At 38.9% G+C, this 22,340-nt stretch overlaps 1 protein-coding gene and 1 long non-coding RNA gene across 2 annotated transcripts in view; one reads left to right on the top strand and one right to left on the bottom strand.

Annotated features, from left to right (window-relative positions):
- Positions 1-570: 570 nt before the first annotated feature.
- LOC110203108 (T-lymphocyte surface antigen Ly-9-like) overlaps positions 571-22,340 on the top strand; it is a 71,937-nt gene continuing 50,167 nt past the window's right edge. Inside the window, 4 exon segments of the mRNA XM_078156213.1 lie at positions 571-676; positions 9,567-9,911; positions 11,042-11,311; positions 21,243-21,356. Coding sequence (XP_078012339.1) covers positions 631-676; positions 9,567-9,911; positions 11,042-11,311; positions 21,243-21,356 — 775 coding nt within the window. The 5' untranslated portion in view covers positions 571-630.
- LOC144457779 (uncharacterized) lies at positions 2,908-21,246 on the bottom strand. The gene is made up of 3 exons (XR_013487283.1): positions 21,151-21,246; positions 6,021-6,180; positions 2,908-3,563 (listed from the first exon to the last, which is right to left on the bottom strand). It is a non-coding gene; the product is annotated as an uncharacterized LOC144457779 (long non-coding RNA).

The following is a 22,340-nucleotide window of genomic DNA, read 5'->3' as shown; positions in this document are numbered from 1 at the left end:
CTGTGTTCCTGGCCCCCTGAATTGGAACTTTGAATGTATTTTTCCATAGAAACATTGTTATAACTGGGGATTAGATTTTAAAGTGGTATTAGTACAATGAGAACAATTAGTTCAATTTTATTAGGAATTGAACAGACTTCTGTGTCATCAGCTTGGGAACCTTTCTTTTTGTCAATCAAAAAACATTTTATCAACCTATTGTGTGTAGAGCTCTGTAGTAACCTCTGGGGAAAACACAAAGTTTAACTAAGACATGGTTCCTGAACTCATGGTGCTTACAACCTAGTAAAAGGATAAGACACAGATGTATATAACTTTGATACATATTTCGTTTTGGGATCTCTTTCAGGAGGTGATTGGTGGATCCTTTCAATAAGACTTGATGAAATTAGCATAATATCACCTGCAAACAATATTTGGAGAACTTCCAAGGCTTCTCACTCTAGATCTTATATTACCATTAGCACTGTGACTATTACAAAAGTTCTTCAGCACATGTAGCTATTGCTTAGGTTTCATTTCTATAGTGTGTCATGTTACTTTTTTTAAAAAAGGGAAGAAAAATAAGGGTTCTGCCTCTCATTGGCTCTTTCATTGCCTCCTGTCAGAGGACTGGGACCTGAAAAGAACATGACCAAATACCACCTCTGGTTCTTGCTCTTCTGCCTGCTCACAGGTAAGCTTTAGCTGTTATCAATCCCCTCTCTGGCTTCTACATGTGATAAGCTGCCATACAGGGGCAGACGTTGAGCCCCATACAATCTCTAGTGGTTTAGAGCTGGGCTGGCAGCTTCCTTTTAGAATGTGCTTTTTAACTGAAATACTTACCACTATGGTTTTCCTTCCTCCTGAAATATTAAGGGACTGAGCTGGCCACCAATGTGAGGCATGAGGAAAAAATGCACAGTCTTGTGCCTTTTCCTACTTTGAAAGGGTCTTTTTTTTAATTATTCACTTGCATTCAAAACTATCTTCATCTCTCGGCAGCTGGTGGTGCAGCTGGAAAAGCTGGGCTTGGCAGAAAGACCTGAGTTCAACCTCAGACACTGGCTAGCTGTCTGACCCTGGCCATGTCATTTATCTGCTTCAGTTCCCTTAGCTTTTAAATGGAGATAATAATAGCACCTACATATGGTTGTTGTAAGGATCAAATAAGATAATGTTTATAAAAAGCCCTTAACACAGTTCCTGGCACTATATAAATGCATATTCCCTTCTCTCTTTCGGCCTCAAGTTACTCATTCGTAAAATGAGTCAATGAGGTTCTAGTATCCCTTTCAGCTTTAACATTCTGTGGTTTTAGAATTCTAGGAGATATCCCTTGGCTAGGGCTCTGATCCTTAACAACAATCCTGAAAAGTATGCAGAACATGTGTTATTATCCCCATTTCATAGATTGATTAACTAACAAGCATTTGTTAAGATACTTTTGTGGAAAGCACTATGCAAACACTGACACATTTATGTCCTACAACCTCTCAGTGTTTTCAAGAAAATAGCCAGAATTATCAGCCACATAGATGTGTTAAGGACTGTATTTCTTTTGTTCCAGCGGTGAATGGGGCCATCACAGATCTTGGAGGAAGTTATGTTTACAAACCTGGAATCTCTTTCTCCTCCTCTCACTTTTGCTACCATCCCCTTGTTGTTTACTTCTCTTTCTTTGGATCTCTGCTCAGCACCCAATATACTGGGTTTTCATTCTGGCAAAATGTAGACTGAGTTGGTCCTTTAAGGATGTGAGGAGGCCATTTGTCTTTTTTGCCAATTGAAGTCCAACAGGCCAAGCCTGGGAGGGAATTAAGTCAGGGATTATACCTAGGCTCCTACTGCCTATGGAGAATACTCAGTCTGTCAATTAGTTAATAAGCATTTATTAATGCTTACTGAGTTCCTGACCTAGTGAGTGGTTTGTTTTGGTGATTATAGAGACAGAAGGGAGTACATTTTTATATCCTTTTAACTTTAGAAGTTATATTATTTTAATTTATTAAGGTCTTTGCATTTTTCACTCCTGAAACTGAATCATTATACAGCCCTAGCTTTGGCATGGCCCAGAGTAACAGTGGTCTGTTTGCCTGACCACTGTTGAGCCCAATTGTTCAAGATCTCCTGATGCACAAAAGCTGTGTATATATTGCAGTAAAGGGATAATCGGGTTCTAACTCAATTAAATTCCTTTCAATAAATATAAATTAAGTAGCTACTGTGTATAAGGTTCTGTGCTAAGTGCTGAAGATATAGTCAGTCAACAAACATTTATTATGTGTAGGCACTTAATAGTAGGTTGTGCACCAGGAGCTGAACAAAAGACAAAAATAAAATCATTCCTAATCTCAAAGAATTTGCATTCTATTGGAACTTGAAAAGGAGTGTTCCAACCACTCTTAGCGGAGTTGTGAACTGGTACAGCCTTTCTGGAGAACGATTTGGAACTATGCTCAAGGGGCGATAAAACTGTGCATATCCCTTGACCCAGCAATACCACTACTAGGTCTGTATCCCAAAGAAATCAAAGAAAAAAGAAAAGGACCTATATGTACAAAAATATTTGTAGCAGCTCCCTTTGTGGTGGTAATGACTGAACAAGTTGTGTTATATGTGATTATGATGGAATATTATTGTCCTGTAAGAAATGACAAGATGGTTTCAGAAAAACCTGGAAAGACGTCTAGGAATTGATACAGAGTGAAGTGAGTAGAACCAGGAAATCATTGCACATAGTTACAGCAATATTGTAACAATGATGAACTGTGAAAAGACTTGGCTACTCTAATCAATGCAATGATCCAAGACAATTCTAAAGGACTAACAATGAAATATACTATCCGCCTCCAGAGAGAGAACTCATGAACTCTGAATGCAAATTGAAGTATATTTTTTCACTTTATTTTTTTTCTTGCCTTATTTATTTTGCAACACAGCTAATATGGAAATATTCTGCATGATTGCATAATTGATATCATATTGTTTGCCTTCTCAATGGGTGTGGAAGGGAAAAGAGAAAAAAGGAGAGAATTCAGAACTCACAAAAAAAAATGTTAATGAATGTTATAAATAAATAAATAAATAATACATTTTAAATAAAAGAAAAGGAGTGTTCCTGAAAAGCAGGTAGATAATAGGCTGAAGTACCTCAGGCCCTTAAGATTTCAGTCTAGGATAGCAGGCACAGAACAGGAGAGGAGCATGTATGACTACATGCATTTCAAGAGCTGGTTTTCCCACTCAGATCAATGTAGTGAGCGGACAGTGTCCAAATCCCTTGTTGCTGTTCCCTGTACCCTTCTGCACAGTCCTGGGAAATATAATGCAACCTGGATTGGGGAGCTGAGCAAAGGAAGGGAAATCTTGAAACACTTGGCTCTTGATTAAGCTGCAGTACTCCTGGCAAAGAAGGCTACAGTGAGATAATAGCAATATCTTCAGAAAAGAAGCAGAGGGAAAAATGAAAGGTTCACTTAATTTAGAGTCAGAGGATTTCAATCCAGGCTGTGCTATTGACTAGAAGCTCCATGACCTTGGACAGTTCATATCCCATGTTTTGATCACACTTTTCTCATCTGTAAAAAAGAGAAGAGAGAGAGAGAGAGAGAGAGAGAGGAGAGAGAGAGAGAGAGAGCTGTAAAAGGTGATTTTTTTAGGTCCCTTACTGTTCTCATCCTCTAGATCCTATGTTAGCTAGACACTAGCTATAATGACTTGCAGTCTCACAGAGCCATAATTTCACTCTCAATGTTCTGGGTACTGAAGGATGCTTAAGGGAGCCAGAATGTGGCCCTGTGTGAACAACAAATAGCCTTGACTCATGGTATTTCTTAGTACTGAAATTCTGTACTAAGTGGCTCCCCAAAATAATCACAGCTCACATGCATCAGGTTCCTTATAGTTTATAAACAACCAGGGGAAAAGTAGGCAATGCAAGAATTATTATCCCTATTTTGCAAATGAGGAAACTGAGGTGAAATTACTTGACCAAAGCCACTCAGCCAGTAAGTGGAAGAACAGGAATCCAAGCTTTCTGACTACAATACCATGCTCTTTCTTTTACACTAAATTGACATTTGGAATACATGAAAATATTATTGTTATTTAATCTTCATTTTCAAAGAGGACCGATGACAACATGGGTTGGTGTCTTCACTTGTCTGTGAATTGGATTGAAGTGAGGCAGAGTTTGCTCAAAGTCATCAGCCTCCCTCTCTCTTGGAGTCATAGAAGTCTAGTGGCAAAAAAAAACCAAACCTCAGGATGATTGGATAAGGCACAGGTTGGTAGATGACCTTGGCATCTTCAATATCTGACCAAGCTCTAAGCACTCCACTACATTGACTTCAGTCACCTTCATGATCATTGTGATAAATTGTTCTCATCCACCCATTACACCAGGGGAAGTCTTCACATGCTTGGGGTAAACATGACCCTAACTCACTGACTTTTGAGGTCTCTCAGTTACCCTCAATCTGGTTTAGCTCAGACTGGCTATATAGGGAGTTCAGGGAAGACTAGCATGTCTGGTGTGAGGGCTTGCTGAGTCCTTTTCAGGGCTGCTCATCTACCTTTGGTGTCCACCTTTCACCCAGTTCTCATCTGTGGCTCCAAGAAGCTACATGTTGCATGCACAGTGGCCACATCTTGGTTTTATATACATATATATATATATGTATGTATGTATATATGTATGTATGTGTATATATATGTATATGTATACCTGTATATGTATATGTATGCATATGTATATATGTATGTGTATACATATATATGTATATGTAACTCGGAGAGGGAGAAAATTTTCAGGCTGTGTACTTCTTGTATGTCAGGTCATATTTCATATACAAGACCTCAGAGAGGGGCAGCTAGGAGGCACAGTGGATAGAGCACTGGCTCTGAAGTCAGGAATACCTGAGTTCAAATCCAGCCTCAGACCAAACACTTGACACTTACTAGCTGTGTGACCCTAGGCAAGTCACTTAACCCCAATTGCCAAAAAAACAAAAGACCTCAGAGGTCAGCTAATCTAGTTCTTATTTTACAAACAAGGAAACTTCAGAGTTTCTTGACTTTAACCTCTGAGAAAGATATTAATATATAAACTACAGTTGTCTTCTGTTGATCTATTAGCTCATTAGTTGAGAAAATCAAGTATCCTATGAAATATTTCTTGTTGCCTCTGAACATACTATGAAGCCTATTCTGCAAGCTCCTTCATTCACCTCTCTAATGAGAAAGAACCAATGAGTTAGCCTTGCATTTAGTCAACACTTCTCTTTGTCAAACACTTTAGACTTAAATTATTTAAGAAACTACTTACAGGAAAAGGGAAAAAACTCAAAAAACATGAATGAGCCCCAACCTGTAACAGGATGGAAAGAAACTACACATATACCCCATCCGTATTATGAGTTCTGAGGCCTGACCACACTCACTTTAGATCAGTTACCTCCAGCTACCCATTTTACTCACTATTACTATATATTTAATTTTATTCTTCTAAGCTTTGCAGTGATTTAGGGGGCTATTTAGACAATTAATTTCTCATTCATGAACTTACTTCTTTCTTACTGTGTAAGTAATTAGAAAGAGATCCCACATCAATTCATTAAATTTTAATTATTTAATGAAACACATAGCTTATTTACTCTTATTTAGCTCTGTCTATAAATAATTATTAAAATCACTATATAGATAATTTAATACACTGAATTAGTAACAAAGATAAAGACATAATAATTCACAATATTTTGGTTACGACCAACATCACAGCCCAAGTCACCTCAAAGCTTCAGTAGCTGACTCCACTTGTTTGAAAATTCAGTCTCAAATCATTCAACTCACTTCAGAAAACAATGAAAGTCTATTAAAAATACTATTCCTATTTCTCCCCAGAATTAAACCTCTCTCTTTGTCTTCATTTCAGTAATTGTAGGAAACATTTTTTGAGATTCTCTAAAGTTCTTCATAAGATTGTCTTTATAACAATACATTTCAAATAATTCCAGCAAGGAAAAATTTTTCCTCACCACCTTCTTGTGTCTTCTCCACAGATTTTCACAAACTCTTATGGATCACAGACAAAGTATTCCCCTCTCCCTCACTTCATAGAGAGAGGCATTGCACATTCATCCATGTTCTCAGCGGACTCATTCTGTCTTCATAGACTCCACAGACTCTTCACAGATCCTTAAGAATCACAGATAAAACATATCATTTTTCTGACTCCAAAGGAAAAGGCATTGAACATTAGCCTATTTTCTCAAATTACTTTTCATAAATTCCCATGGCTAACAGATAAAATATGCCCATTGCCCTGATTCCATAGCCAATTTCTGAAATGAACTTCAATTTTCCAGTCTTAATACTTTTCACCATTCTATATGAATCTTACCATCCACCTGTTGCTCTTAAAGCTATAATAACAGTATTTGGAGTCTGTGAGAGATGCTTTTGAAAGAGGTTTTCACTGAGCACATCACTTGGGATGCAATTCAGTTGCTCTTGTGGGATATCTACTTGTCACTGACCAACATTTAAACATTAAGAGTGGCAATTTGTTCAATAATATTTACCTGACTGGATGAGGAAATATAACTAGCTGGATCCTAGAACTGTTTTCTAGGATTTGGTCCTAGTTGAATGACTGACCCCAAGAAGTAGTGATTAAATGAATTGATGTCAACATGAAGGAAAGTTTCTAGTGCAGTGTCCCAATTGTCTACCTCAGGCCCTGTGCTAACCAATATTTTTTCAGTGACTTGCCTGAACCCATAAGTAGCACACTTATCAAACTTGTGGATTGTACAAATATGACAGGGACAATGGACGGCAGAATCCATATTCAAAACGTCAGAGTAGACTAGGATGATGGGCCAACTGAAAGAAGGTGAAATTTAGTAGGAATAAATGCAGTACCTTATATTTGGGTTCACAAAATCAACTGTGCGAATTACACTTCAGTGTAAATGAAATTTCAGGAAAGTATGGTTTAAAATAGCAGAGAGGGGAAAGAACATGACAAAGTGTGAGAATGTAAGACCTCTGGGTTTAGGTTGAAAGAAAAGACTCCTCCAAAGGAGAAAAGACATAGAAAAGAGGAGAGTGGAGGTGCAAAGAGAAAAATATTGCCCCTATAATCAACTCCAGTGGCATAATCATCCTTCCTCTTTCTACAAATGAGTCTTGACTGGAAATAATCAGTTTCTAAAAGCATTTCTTTTATAAAACTTTGTTCCCCCTTCCCCAAAAATACTTCATACAAGGACTTTGGCAAAATTCTATTTGAACACAGATGACAAAATTGAAGTAGAGAGATCTCCTCCTATGTCTCAGAATCCAGATGGCTCACAATCTGTGAAACAGGGATATAGCTGAAATTCACTTTATACAATAGAGGGGCATGTAAATCTAATTGTATAATTGTATTTTGGGTTCTGTGATTTCATTAGTGTAGGCAAAGAAGAAATGCCCTTTCCAAATGCAGATCTACTGTTCTACACAGTATAGTCTTAGAGAGTTGCTTGGGGGCACTGAGAAGTTAAGTGACAGGTTCAGTGACACAGACAGTACATGTCAGAGTTGAACCCAACTTACCCTAATTCCGAGGCCATCTCTGCATCCACTGCACAACTTTGTTTATCTTGGGAGAACAAAACTAGAGGGTCCATTATTTAAAGAATATTATTATGAATTCTTCTGTAAGGTGAATAATAAACCCTAATGTGTTAATGAGGTATCATGAATAGAGGGTTGGACTTGGAATCAGATAGACCCCAGTTCAACTCCTTCCTCCAAGGGGCAGTTAGGCGGCACAGTGGATAGAGCACTGGTCCTGGAGGCAGGAGAACCTGAGTTCAAATCCAGCCTTACACACTTATTAGTTGTGTAACCCTGGGCAAATCACTTTACCCAGATTGCCTCTTCCCACTAAAACAAAAAAAATCCTGCTGTGACTTTCATTAACTGTGTGTCCACAGGCAAGTTGCCTTAACACTCTAGGTTTCAGGAAACTCTCTAAGAATCTCACCTATTATAAGCTAAAGATGGCTTATGTATGAGTTAGTGGAGGGATTTCTCAAACCAAAGAATACAGATTCTTGATATATTAAAACAGATTTCCATGTAGAACATACTCATTACCCATCAAAATAATGTAAATCTCCTACTCTGAAGTAATGCTTGGGGGAAGAGGACAGAAGAAGTTTCCATAAAAATTTGTCCTCAAGGAATTGAATAAGGTAGGCCTAAAGAGAATCTTGGAATCCTTGAAGGAGCCGTACAGCAATTATAATACAAACCATACTCAATAGGAAACTTGTAACTTCTCTAGCAACTTGTCATTCAACATTCACTTGAAGATCTCCAACGATGGGGAACTCATTTGAGGGGATGAATGCTCAGGTCATTGACAGATATTCCTGTTGTGCAAGTACAAAAGTAAGAGCAGAAAATTTGATCTGCTTGAATCAGCACTTTATCCTTGCAGAATACACTTTCTATGTTATGCATAAGTGAACTTATTTTTTATTATTAAATGTCCTTCCAGTCTCATTCCATTTGAATCCTGAACCTGAATCACCTAATTTAGGTCTCACCTATATAAGGCATTCTATTACATTTCTGGAATGGAATCTCAAATCATAAAACTATGAAGCTTAGGGAATGTCGGGGGCCTAAGGGTTGAACTTGGCTCTTATTTCCATCTGCCGCCAGTTCCACCAGGAACTTCTAGAGAGAACCCAGCCCCACTGATGGTGATAGGGACTCTGAGACAGTCAGTCATTCTATCCTTGGAGATCCTAGCTGGAATGACTATTGAGAAAACTGCCTAGACTTCCATATACCTGTTGCTGTTGTGCGTGTCAAATATAAAAGTTGGAAATGGAATCAGGAAGACCTGGATTCAAGACTCACCTCTGATCCTTGCTACCTGTAGGACACTGGACAAGCTACTTAACCTCTGAGATTTCTCTATTCTCTCATAGATGGCCTGTATCTGAATTGGTGGAAGGAATTCCCACATCAACAAATGTGCAGATCCTTGATTACACAATATATTTATGTGGTGCACTGATATAATGGAAATTTTCATGGAGAAAATCAACAGTATCCTCTTGCACCCAGAAATTTCTAGAGGAAGGGGGACTAGAGGAGGCTAAGAAGAATGATAAGATGTCAGAGTTCATATAAGAAAATCTACATCCAAACAAATTCCCAGTACACGTTCCCTACAGAATAGTTATCACATCTCTATTTTAAGGACTGGAATTATTGAGGACTTATTAACTTTCCATGCTCCCCATTTACTCTTTTTGAGGCAATTAGGGTTTAGTGACTTGCCCAGGATCACACATCTAGTAAGTATCAAGTGTCTGGTCTGAGGTTGGGTTAGAAATCAGGTCCTCCTGACTTCAGAGCCAGTGTTCTATCCTCTGTGGCACCTAGCTGCACCCTCCCTCACCTACTTTTATAATGGCATCTATAGGACTTATCTCAAATCATGGGTTTAAGGAAATGCTATGGGATAGGGATCAAGTTTAATAGCTATTACAGTTTCTCTTTTGCTTCTACAGAGCCAAGAGCTTCCAGAGAGAATTATGCCCCAGTAATGGTGACAGGGATTCTGGAAGAGTCAGCTATTCTACCTGCAGAAATACCAAGTGGACATAAACTTGAGAACATTAACTGGGCCTCTCGTACACCTGTTGCTCTTGTGCAACCAGAAGGACAATCTTTCAAGGTCATTACAACCCATCAAAATTATAGGGGACGACTGAATGTCCCACCCAACACGTATAACTTGAAGATTAGCCCCCTGAAGATGGAGGATGCTGGATTCTACAGAGCTGACATAAATCTTCAGAATTCTGCAACTTCTACCATCACCATCACCAAGAACTATACCCTGCATGTCTACAGTAAGACTATAGTAGTGGACTCTTAGAATATTTGGGCTGAGAGACCAAAGAGGTCCTCTAGTCCAAACCTTCTTTTTTCATCCAAGGAAACTGAGGCCCAGAGAAGTGAGGTGATTTGCCTAAGGTCACATGCATAGTACCAAAACTAGAAAAGAAATGGGATTTCCTGATTTGGTTCTGTCTTGTCCCACTGGGTTGTTTTCCAAGTTATTCTTCAAAGGAATGCTAAAGTTTTCAATCAAGTATTCCCTGGACCATTCAGTAGCTATTAGTAAAAGACCTCAGCACTATACTAGAAAGTCTGAGGGGAAAAGTAGGCTAGAAAGGACATGGGTCTTGTCTTCCAACGTGGTCCATATTTTGCCTTTGCATCTCTCACTATGGGCTCTTTCCCATTTGCCTACAAAAAAATGTTCAGATCTCTCTAATCTTAAAAAAAAAACCTTTTCTTAACCCTTATCGTTTATCCAGCTACCATCCCTTCAGTCTCCTACCATCCACTGCTAAACTCCTGAAAATGCCATCTATATCCAATGGCTCTTCTTCCATACTACTTACCTTCTCAACCCTTTATGAAATAGTCCAAGCTCCAATGACTCTATGGAAACTGTCTTCTCTAAAGTTTTCAAGGATCTTATAAATACCAAATTCCATGGGGGTTTTTTCAGTCTTCTTCCTCCATGAAATCTCTGCAACATATCCTGCTGTTGATCATTTCTATGATCCTAAAATTTCCTCTTACTAGGTACCTTCTCTTCCCTTCATTTAAAAAAAAAAACTTTTTTAGTTTTCTTAGTTTTCCTCTTACTTCTCTAAATGCTCCTTTTCTGTCCCCTTCAGTAACTCTTCTTGTTATTCTTCACCTTTTAATATGAGTATTCTTCACAGTTCTAATCTTGGTCCTCTTCTGCTCTTATACTTTTCCCACTTGGCAATCTCATTCATTACCACTTTGATGAAAATGACTCCAAAGTCTTCATCTGCTTGCCTTGCATATAAGCTGCTTCAGCAAGAATGATTCTCAAAATCGACTTATAGAGAGCTCAAAATTGGACAAATTAGTGAAGTTTATAAAGAAGATGGTTTCATTATAGACTCATTGTTATGCCTTGTATTGTTCCATCCTATAGGACGACTGGCACCACCAAAAATTACTTGGAATACTGTAGCCTCTGAGAACAATATCTGTAATATCACTCTGATGTGCTTCATGGAGGAGGGAAGAGAAGCTGTGAAGTACCAGTGGACTCCTCTGGGAGAACAAGCTGTTGAATCCAATGGGAAATCTAGGCTTTTCATCTTCCAAAGACCTGAGGATGCTCCCATAAATTACACCTGCACAGCCATGAACCCTGTCAGCAACAATTCTCAATCCAAACTTGTTCAATATCTTTGTGCAGGTAATCATCTGTCCCATCTTCCCAAAAGCCTCAGGAAATACCCTGAACAGCTGTAGGAAATGGGCCCCAGAAGGTCTGGTCTTTACATGGGCAGTTTCAAGATAGAACCCAATGAGGATAGAAATCAAATCCAGGCAAGGTCACAAGCACTTTTTAGTTCAATTTTATTCAACAAATTTGTTAAGGGATACTAATGACTGTGCTGTGTTACATGCTGAAAAAAAGAAGGCCCAGTCCCTGATCTTCATGAAACATACATTCTAGTAGGGGTTATACTAATACATATAACTATGATAATATTATATTACAAGTACATTAAAGAGGTATAAAGAAAAGTGCTCCCTAAAATCTGAATGGGAAGGTTATTTTTTTATAGTTGGGTTGGGGAAGACTTCATGGAGGAGACAGAATTTGAACTAGACTTTAAAGAATGCAAATTAGAGATGAATTTATTACAGAACTGATTTTATTACAGTGCTTTAAGGCTTGCAATATATTTGCGTATGTTGTCACATTTGATCTCCACAATACTAGCAGTTGAAGACTTGGGAAATTAAGGCTAATAGACTTGCTCAAATCACGTAATGAGTAATTAATGAAAAAGAGCATATTTTAAGTGTTTACAATACACAAGGCACTGCGCTAAGCACATACATAGAAAAAGAAAAGTTGTTCCTGGCTTCAAGAAGTTTACTTTCTTTGTGGGAGATAAAACACATGTAAATAAGAAAATATAGAATATAAAAAGGTAAGTATAAGGTAATGGTAGGGAGGAAGCTCTAACAACTGTGAGGATCAGGGATTATGAAAGGACTCTCATAGGCAATAGAACCCAATATGAGCCTTCAAGGAAACTAGGAAATCCAAGATGGGGAGATAAAGAGGGAAAGCATCCTAGGTATAGAGGACAGCTTGTACAAAGGCACAGAGTTGGGAATCTCAAGTTTAAGCAATAGCGATTAAGTTGATTTGGGGATGAAATGTAGAGTATATGAGAGGCAGTGATATAAGGTAAGTCTGGAAAGGTAAACTGGAGTCAAATCATGAAGGACTTTAAATGCCAGATTATGGATTTTGCATTTAATTCTACTTGACTAAGAGCCACTGGAGGGGGTGAGAGTGGTGTGACATGGTCACACTTTGTTAACTGTGTTTAGGACTGATTGGAGAGGAGAGAAATTGGAAGGAGGGAGACGATTTTAAAAGCTCTTACAAAAGTCCAGGTAAGAGGTGATAAGATCCTGAAAGGGGATGGTGTGCAGGTAATCTCTGTGTGGGTAAATCATCTGTACTTGCCTTGCTAAAACCTCAGCAGCTATAACAAGGAGGCTTAAGGGGGTCTGGTCTTCAAAGTAATAGAGTCCATCTAAAGTACAATAGGAAGAGAACCCATATCCAACAGAGCTTACAGATATCTTTCAGTTCAATTTAATTCAATGAAATCTTCATTAAGACCTATGCTCAGATGAGCATGGTGCTATATACAAAGAGCTAAGACAAACATCCTGCCCTTAAGAACCTTACAATGTACTAAAGGGATAAGAAACCAGCACAACTATAATTAATAATATTATATGTAAAAGTGCAAAACAAAGCACCATATAAAGTTCAAGGGAGGTTGTTATATACATGTGAATAGTGGAAGGAATTTCACAGAGGAATTGACATTTGAAGTGGATTTTGAGGGATGGCTAAAATTTCAACTGTTGGATACAATAACTGACATTTGTATAGTGCTTTAAAATTTGCAAAGTGTTTTACAGACATTCTTTCATTTGAATCTCACACCAACCCTATGAGGTAGGTAATGTGGGTATTATTATAATCTCCTTCTCACAGAGGAGGAAAGAAAGACTCAGAGATTTCCCCAGAATCACATAGCTAGTAAACAATTGATCAGTCATCAAATATTTGTGAAGCATCTACTATGTGCAAGACTCTGAGATAGGCAAGGAGGACAGAAAAGCAAAATGAAATAATCTCTGCCTTTGGGGAGTTTACATCCTACCATTAACATCCCAAAGGACATTAAAGATGAGTAAATAGAAGTAAATACAACATAGTTTTGAGTAGAAGTACAGACTACTGGGGAGATCTAGAAAGGACTCTTGTAGGAGATGGCACCTAAGTTGATCCTTGAGAAGAGCTAAGGAGTCCAAGAGGCAAAGGGGAGACCTGAATGCATTCTATGGTCAAGGACAACCTTTGCAAAGGCATTGAGGCAGAAGTTAGGGCTTCACTACCAGAGTACAAGTACAACTACAATTTGACTAGAGCATAGTATGTGAAGGGAAGTAATGTAAAATAAACCTGGATAGGCAGGATGAAGCCAAAAGGTGACAGGTTTAAATGACATTCTAAGAATATTGTATGTTATTCCAGAAACATTAGGCAAGGTTTCAGTGGGAGAATTACATAGTCAATTTGGTAGCTCTGTGTGAACTGGTCAGAGGACAGAATGGAAGCAGGGAGATCAATCAGGAGCTTATAGCAGTGGTCCAGGTGAAAAGTCATGAGGGCTAGTACTGGTATAGTGCCTATTTGAGTGGAGAGAAGAGCAAGAATTAGAAAGATGTTGTGGAGATATAATATCCAAGACTTAGATACTAATCTTATATGGGTGAAGAGGGAGAGGGGAAAATTCAGAATAACTCCAAGGTTTTCAATATGAGTGACTAGAACATTCCTAATGCTCTCAATAGACATAGGGAACTTTGTGAGAGGATTAGGTTTAGGGGAAGGAAAATAAATTTTTGAACTTGTTGACTTTAAGTTTTAAGTTACCCAAGTGAAGATGTGAAATAGGCAACTGGGGACATAGGAGAGAGATGGCAGCTGGATAAATGGTTTGGAGAGCCATTTGTATAAAGATGATAATTGAACCAGTAGAAGTTCTTGAGATCACCAAGCAGAGAGTATATACAGAGAAGAGAAGATAGCTCAGGACAGGATACTCATGTCTAATAAGTAGGCAGTAGTTATATAGTGATTATTTGAGGAAGTTTTCTTTTTTAAAATTTTTATTTGGTATTTTATTTTTTCCTCAGTTACATTTAAAAACAATTTTAACATTCATTTTTAAAACTTCAAGTTTCAAATTCTCTCCCTTCCTCCCTCTCCAGCCCCTTCCCCCACATTGAGAAGGCAAGCAATTCAATATGGGTTATAGATGTATAGTCACAAAAAACACTTCCATAATCATCATGTTGTGAAAGACTAATTATATTTCCTTCCATCCTAACCTGCCCCCCATTTATTCTAATCTCTCATTTCACCCTGTCCCTCCTCAAAAGTGTTTGCTTCTGATTACTCCCTCCCCCAATCTGCCCTCCCTTCTATCATCCCCCACTTTATCTTCTCCCCTTCCCCCCTACTCTCTTGTAGGGTAAGACAGATTTCCATACCTAATTGAGTGTCTATGTTGTTCCCTCTTTAAGCCAGTTCTGATGAGAGTAAGGCTCATTCATTCCCTCTTGCTTCCCTCCTCTTCCCCTCCATTGTAAAAGCTTTTTCTTGCCTCTTTTATGTGAGATAACTTACCCCATTCTACCTCTCCCTTTCTCTTTCTCCAAGTACATTCCTCTCTCACCCCTTAATTTTATTTTTAGATATCACCCTTTCATATTCAATTCATACCTGTGCCCTCTGTCCATACATACTCCTTCTAACTACCCTAAAAATAAGAAAAGTCTTATGAGTTGCAAATACCCTCTTTCTAGGTAGGAATGCAGACAGTTTAACTTTAATAAGTCCCTTATGATTTTTCTTTTCTGTTTACCTTTACAGGCTTCTCTTGAGTCTTGTATTTGAAAGTCAAATTTTCTATTTAGCTCTGGTCTTTTCTCAAGAATGCATGAAATTCGTCTATCTCATTGAATATCCATTTTTTCTCTTCATGGATTATACTCAGTTTTGTTGGGTAGGTGATTGTTGGTTTTAATCCTAGCTCCTTTGACCTCCAGAATACTATATTCCAAGCCCTCAGATCCTTTAATACAGAAGCTTCTAAATCTTGTGTTTTCCTGATTGTGGTTCCACAATACTTGAATTGTTTCTCTCTGGCTGCTTGCAATATTTTCTCCTTGACCTGGGAACTCTGGAATTTTGCTATAATATTCCTGGGAGTTTTCATTATGGGTAGCTGGTAAGGAAGTGATTGGTGGATTCTTTCAATTTCTGTTTTTCCCTCTGGTTCTAGAATATCTGGGCAGTTTTCCTTGATAATTTCTTGAAAGATGATGTCTAGGCTCTTTTTTAGATTATGGATTTCAGGTAGTTCAATAATTTTTAAATCATCTCTCCTGGATCCATCTTGTGGGTCAGTTTTTTTTTTCCCAAAGATGTATTTAACATTGTCTTCCAATTTTTCATTCTTTTGGTTTTGTTTTTTGAATTTCTTGATTTATCATTAGCTTCCATTTCCTCCATTCTAATTTTTAAGGAATTCTTTTCTTTAGTAAGCTTTTTTACTTCCTTTTCCATTTGGCCAATTTTGCTTTTTAAGGCATTCTTCTCCTCATTGGCTTCTTGGACCTTTTTTTTGCCATTTGGCCTCTATTTTTTAAGGTGCTATTTTCTACAGTATTTTTTGTGTCTCTTTTACCAAGCTGTTGACTCATTTTTCATGATTTTCTTGCATCACTCTCATTTTTCTTCCCATTTTTTCCTCTACTTCTACTTGATTTTCAAAATCCTTTTTGAGCTCTTCCATGACCTCAGACCAATTCATATTTTTCTTGGAGGCTTTGGATGTAGGAACTTTGACTTTGTTGTCTTCTTCTGAGTCTATGTTTTGATCTTCCTTGTCACCAAAGTAAGTTTCTATAGTCAGAAGATTTTTCTGTTGTTTGCTCATTTTCCCAGCCAATTACTTGACTTTTTAACTCTTTCTTAAGGTAAGGTTCTGCTTCCAGTGTGCAGGGTGAACTCTTCCAAGCTTCAGAGGTTGTATGCAGCTGTTTTCAGAGATACTTCAAGGGATCTGTAAGTTTTCAGTTATTCCAAGGTGGTATGATCTAAGGAGGGGTGTTTGCTCCTCTCCTGACCTGTGCTCTGGTCTGTGAGTGACCACAGTCTTTTCTGCCCTGGAACTGTGAGGAGGGTCTCCTCTCCACTGCTGCCACAAGCTCTGCTATGCTAGCTCTCCACCTTGCCCGAGGACTGTGACCCAGATCCAAGAATGGGCAAAGCAACAGAATCCTGCTTCAGTGCTAGCAAAGAGACACCTGTAATCTCCTTCTGACCAGTTGTTCAATCTCCTCACTATCTGGGCTGAGAACTCCAGAAGCACTGCCACTGCTGATTCAGTCACTCCCAAGGGCTGTTCTTTGTTTGCTAGGACCAGGGCTGTGCTGGGACCAGGGCTGTTCTGGGGCCAGGGCTGGACTGTGCTCACTTCTCACCCAGGTATGACAGTCCTTTCCTACTGACCTTCTAAGTTGTCTTCAGCATTTGTGATCTGAGAAGTCTGGAAACTGCCACTGCTGCCAGTGATTTAGTCCCCTGAGACCTGTTCCAGGTTTGCTGGGGCCCAGTCTGTGCTGGTATGGCCTGCGCTGGACTATGCTCCTCTCTCAGCTTGGTGCAACAGACCTTTCCTGTCAATCTTCCAGGTTGTCTTAGGCTGAAAATTTGTTTCACTCTGTCTTTTTGTGGGTTCTACTTCTCTGGAATTTATTTAGAGTCATTTTTTAAAGATATTTGGAAAGGTTTGGGGGAAAGCTCAGGCAAGTCCTTGCCTTTACTCTGCCATCTTGGCTCCACCCCTGTTATACAGTGATTTAAAGTTTACAAAGCATTTCACATGTTAACTTATTTGATACTCAGAACTCTGTGAAGAAGATGCTATTATTATAGTATCCATTTTAGAGATGAGAAAATTGAAACAGAGGGGTGTAATGACTTGCCTAAAGTCACATAGCTAGCATATTTCTGAGGCAGGACTCAAACTGAGGTCTTTCTGACTCCAAATCCCATGCTTTATCCACTGTGCTACCTAGTTGCTGGGTGAGGGGGAAAGGTGGTGGTGGCAAAAAGGAGCAATGGGGTTAAGCATGGATGGTGACCATGTAAAGGCTACTGAGAAGAACCAATAAAATTTAGGAAAAGATCCAGAAAGAAGTGTCCCCAAAACCAATATCTAAGTCACAGGAGTAGGGAACCTGTGACCTTGAGGTCACATGTGGCCCTGTAGGTCTTCAGATGGGGCCCTTCAACTAAATCCAAACTCCACAGAACAAATCCCCTTAATAAAAGGATTTGCTCTGTAAAACTCAGACTCAGTCAAAAGGCCTCACATAAAGAGCTGGAAGGCCACATGTGGCCTTGAGGGTACAGGCTCCTCTCCTCTGTGACCCAGAACCTCAGGCCTGCAACCTAAGAGTCATCAGGGACTCCTCATTCTCTTTCACCTCTTCATGTCTAATTGTTTCCAAGGCCTATTGATTTCTTGAATATCTTGACTACATCCTCTTCTTTCCTCTGACACTGCTACCACTCATCACTTCTTCCTGGATTTTTGCAATAGCCTGCTGGGGGTCTGTCTGCTTCAAGTCTTTCCCCACTCCAATCCATCTTCCATTTGCCACTAAAGTGATTTTCTTAAAATGTAGGTCTGACCATGTCATGCCCCTCCCCCACTCCTAATTAAGAAATTCCAGTGGCTTCCCATTGCCTCCAGGATAAAATATAAAATGCTCTGCCTGTCATTCAAAGGCCTTCACATCCTAGCCTCCTCCTACCTTTCCAGTCTTCTTATTCCTTTCCCCCCACGTATTTAAGAAAATGCATTACCATTTACTTTACCAACATTCTCCAAGGACCATGGGGCCTTTCTACTTGCCTACAGGTGAAATTTCACATACATTTTGTCCTCCTCCTAGAACATGAAGTTAATGACAGGAAGAATTGCCTTGCTTTTCTATTTGTATTCACAAAGTTTAGCATGGTGCTTTACACATAGTAAACACTCAAAAAACACTATTTTTCCTTCTTTCCTACATTCTCCCCATAACTTTCAATCTCTTCCCCCCTCTGATCCACGCTCTTCATGGCTGACAAAATGATATTCCTAAAAAATGGGCCTGTCACTTCCCTGCTTAATAAGGTCCAGTGATTCCTTATTGCCTCTAGGCTCCAAATACAAACTCTTCTGTTTGGCATTTAAAACCCCTCACAATATGATTCCAGCCTATCTTTCTAACTTTATTATGTATTAACCTCTTTCATGAACACTATATTTAAGCCAAACTGTTCCTCTTGCTTTTCTTCTGGCAAGACACTCTGTCTCTGATCTATACCTTTGTATAATCGGTCCTTTGCCTGGAATGCCCTCCCCCCCTTGTCTGTACCTCTTAGAATCCCTTTTCTCTTTCTATGCTTAACAGAAATGTGATCTCATACATGAAGTCTTTCCTAATTCCTCCAGCTAATAGTAGTCCATAAATTATTCTCTATTTGTCTTCTAGATATTCTAAAATGTGCATATACTGTTTCTTCAGATAGGGTATAAGCTCCTTGAAAACAGAGGCTATTTCATTTTTATCTACATTACCCTACCACAAGGTGCAGTGCCTGGCACAGAGTAGGTGCTTAATAAATGCTTGTTGATTGATTGATTGATCAATTGGGTCAAGAATATGAAAGGAGAGGAGTGAAGTCAAAGAAGAGGTAGTGTACTGGAAAGGGGCAGAGCAATTGGGGGCCACAAGGAGGATGAAGAATAGGTTGAAGAATGAGGCAGAAGAAGAGATGGAAAGATAAGACTCTATGGTCTAAGAGAGGAATAACAAAGTCCTTGAATCATGGAAGTCAAATATTTATGGGCAGTAGGGAGATAAGTGGTATAATCATTCCTGTATGACTGAGGGAGAGGCAGTGTGCTCTGCTGGGAGTCAATTGTTAAATTTTCAATATGAGCCTCAGAAATCAGCATTAGCAAAAAATGAGGGCATACTCTATTGTTTTGTTGATTGTCTGGAGGTATCAGACATGCAGAGTGAAGGTAGGAACCAGATTAGATAATGAAATAGTGGTAATTTTTGGTTTTCTAAGTTAATATGCTGCCTGCCTGGATCCTTATGCATTTTCTGAATGAGTTTGACACCACTGATCTAGATAAAGGAACAAGTTAATTATATACATTAAATTTAAAAGTACATTGTAGGTGCATTTTTTTCAGGGAGCCAGTTGTTAATTGTCTACCAGAACGCCCTTGAGTAAAGATCTAGATTAAGAAAGTGAAGATTAAAAAATTGAAAGACCAGGATGCTTGAGTGGAAATAAAAACGGATTTTGAAGCTCCCAAGTATAGGGACACTGATTAGGGTGGAGACAGTGCTAAACTCCTTGATAAAAAAGGGGGAATTAAATGGTAGCCAGTAGATAGAGCCAGAATCTGGCCAAGAAATATATCACCTGGGCAGTTAGATCGTACAGTGGATAGAGAGCTGGTCTCAGAGTCAAGAAGACTCATCTTCCTGAGTTCAGATCTGGTCTCAAACACTTACTAGTTCTGTGACCCCAGGAAAGTCACTTAACCCTGTTTCTCTCAGTTCCTCATTTGTAAAATGAGCTGGAGAAGGAAATGGCAAACTGTTCCACTATCTTTGCCAAGAAAACCCAAATGGGTTCATGAAGAATTAGACACAACTGAACAACAAAAATGACCTATGTACAAGCTATGTTCTGAGATTTCCCAAGTACATTCTAAGTTGAAGCATAATTACAGAAAGACAGCAAGTGATTTTTAGAGGAGCCCCAGAAGTGAAACCAGTTCATCTGAGCTAAGAACATATGGTACTACAACATTGATTATATTATGCATTTGTTTTGTAGACAAATTTTTCACTTACTCTTCTGTATACATATTTATTAAGCATGATGTTAGCTCCTTGAGGGCAGGGGCTGTTCTGTTTTGGTTTTGGTTTTGGTTTTTTTTTTGCTTTGTATACATAGTAACTAACTCAATGCCAGGAGGTAGTATAACCATGGTTCAAATTAATGGAAGAACAGAAGGTACACTCTTACATGACAGGATGGCCAATAGCATAGTCTTCTAGAGGGACACCAAGAATATTGGAATGTGTGAGGAAGAGACTATGAAAGATAGTTTGTTAACAATAGACTGAAGCTTTCAGAGAGTAGAGTGGAAGGAAAGAACAGAAGGAGCTGGGACTTGGGAAGGACAAAATCAAGGTGGATGGAGATGAAGGAGCAGGTAATGGTAGCAAAGGAAGGGCATTTTAACCTGTTGGGCCTTTGGCTATATACCCTCAGGTATTTTGAAGGAGGAGAGAGTTCTATTGTCATAGGAAAGTACAGTGTCAAACCTTTCCAAATAAGTAGCAATACAGGCTTAGGTGTTCATTTGTTTTGGTCAAGGTAGCAGGGAGGGAAGGTCCCAATGACTCCGTGGGAAGCAGCCTGATATTGCCTAGGTAAGGATGGAGACAGAATTTGGACCCATATGTACCATGCTGGCTTTCAAGAAATGGGGAGAGGAAATTCTAGGAATGGATATCAAAGAGAAATGGGAAAGACAGTACAGAGTTAGGAGGAGATGAAAGGAAAACAAAGTTCAACAGTGTGAACAAAATCACAAAAGTGAATGAGTTTTATTCATCAGGCAATGGGGAGCCAAAGAAGATTTTTGAGCAAAGGAGTTATACAATTAAATCTTTGCATAAAGATTCTGAGTCTATCATCCAGACTTCCAGGAGAATAAAACCACAATCTCTCTTAAAGGCCATACTCCCAATATGTTTGGAAATGATTTTTCTTGGACGCAGAGGGGAGGTCTGGCTCTGGGAGGAAGCCAGGATTCGGCTGAGTATGCTCACCTTCTGAGTCTGTCCAGTGAGGAATCTGATCAAAACAAAATCATACTTGACCAGGAAGTCTCCTCACCACTCTTTGCCACTCCCCCTTTCAGGTGCTTTAGTCACTTTTGATCCTCGCTGGTATACTCTTCTGTCTGTCTTGGAAATGGTGATCGTCATCATTCTGACTGGCATGGGATTTTACCTGTGGCACAAGAAAAAACAAGGTAGGATTTTCTTGGAGGCAACACAAAGAAACACACCTTCTTCTCCAGGTTTGAATTCTGATTTCCTTGAGGTCTTAATATAGAGGAGAGAGAGGGAGAGGAGTCTTAAGGACATCTCCTCACCCATTTCCCCATCCCTTTCATTCCCTAACATTTATATATTATGATATGCATTATGATATGCAAAATTACATTTTATAATTTCCAGAGACCTTTTACATGCGTTATCATAAAGCTGAAAGGACCTTACTAATCACCAAGTCAAAGAATCTGAATCTCTGAGTTGGAAGGGACTGCAGAAGAGGGAGCCAACCTATACCTGAATTTAAAATGCCAGTTATAACTTACCTACCCTGTGGTCATCCAGCCTCTGCTTGAAGACTTCCAGAGAGATAGAGCCCATGATTTCTAGAGGCAGATCATTTCACTTTTGAATTCTTATTATTAGCAAGTTTTTCTTTTTCTTACAAGGAGATTAAATCTGCTTCTGTGCAATTTCTACCCATTCATTGCTATCAGTTCTGCCCTCTAGAGCCAGAGTAGATCTAATCCCTCTTATGCATGAAAGCCCTTAAAATAATTTAGGACAGCTGCCATATTCCTCCAAAGATTTCTATTTTCTGGGCTAAACAATCTCCATTCTTTCAATCAGTATTCATATGACATGATCTTGAAACCCTTCATCATCCTGATTTCCCTCTATGCCCACCCCAACCCCAGACATTCTTTAGCCAATTAATCTACTTCCTAAAAATGAGATGCCCAGACTGAACACAGAAATACAGATTTGGCCTGATTAAGGCAGGGTATAAATATATCATTTATATAACATTCTATATAACATAGATGTATATGTACACATATACATCTAAATGTAATACAGATACTATATATGTTGATACAATATATACATGTATATATGAGTGTTAACATGTATATATACATTGGACAGGGTACACATACATACAAATACACATATATTGA

Source organism: Phascolarctos cinereus, unplaced genomic scaffold, assembly GCF_003287225.1.
Source record: "Phascolarctos cinereus isolate Bilbo 61053 unplaced genomic scaffold, phaCin_HiC Scaffold_5;HRSCAF=322, whole genome shotgun sequence".
NCBI lineage: Eukaryota > Metazoa > Chordata > Mammalia > Diprotodontia > Phascolarctidae > Phascolarctos > Phascolarctos cinereus.
This window is presented reverse-complemented; position numbering and strand designations above follow the sequence as displayed.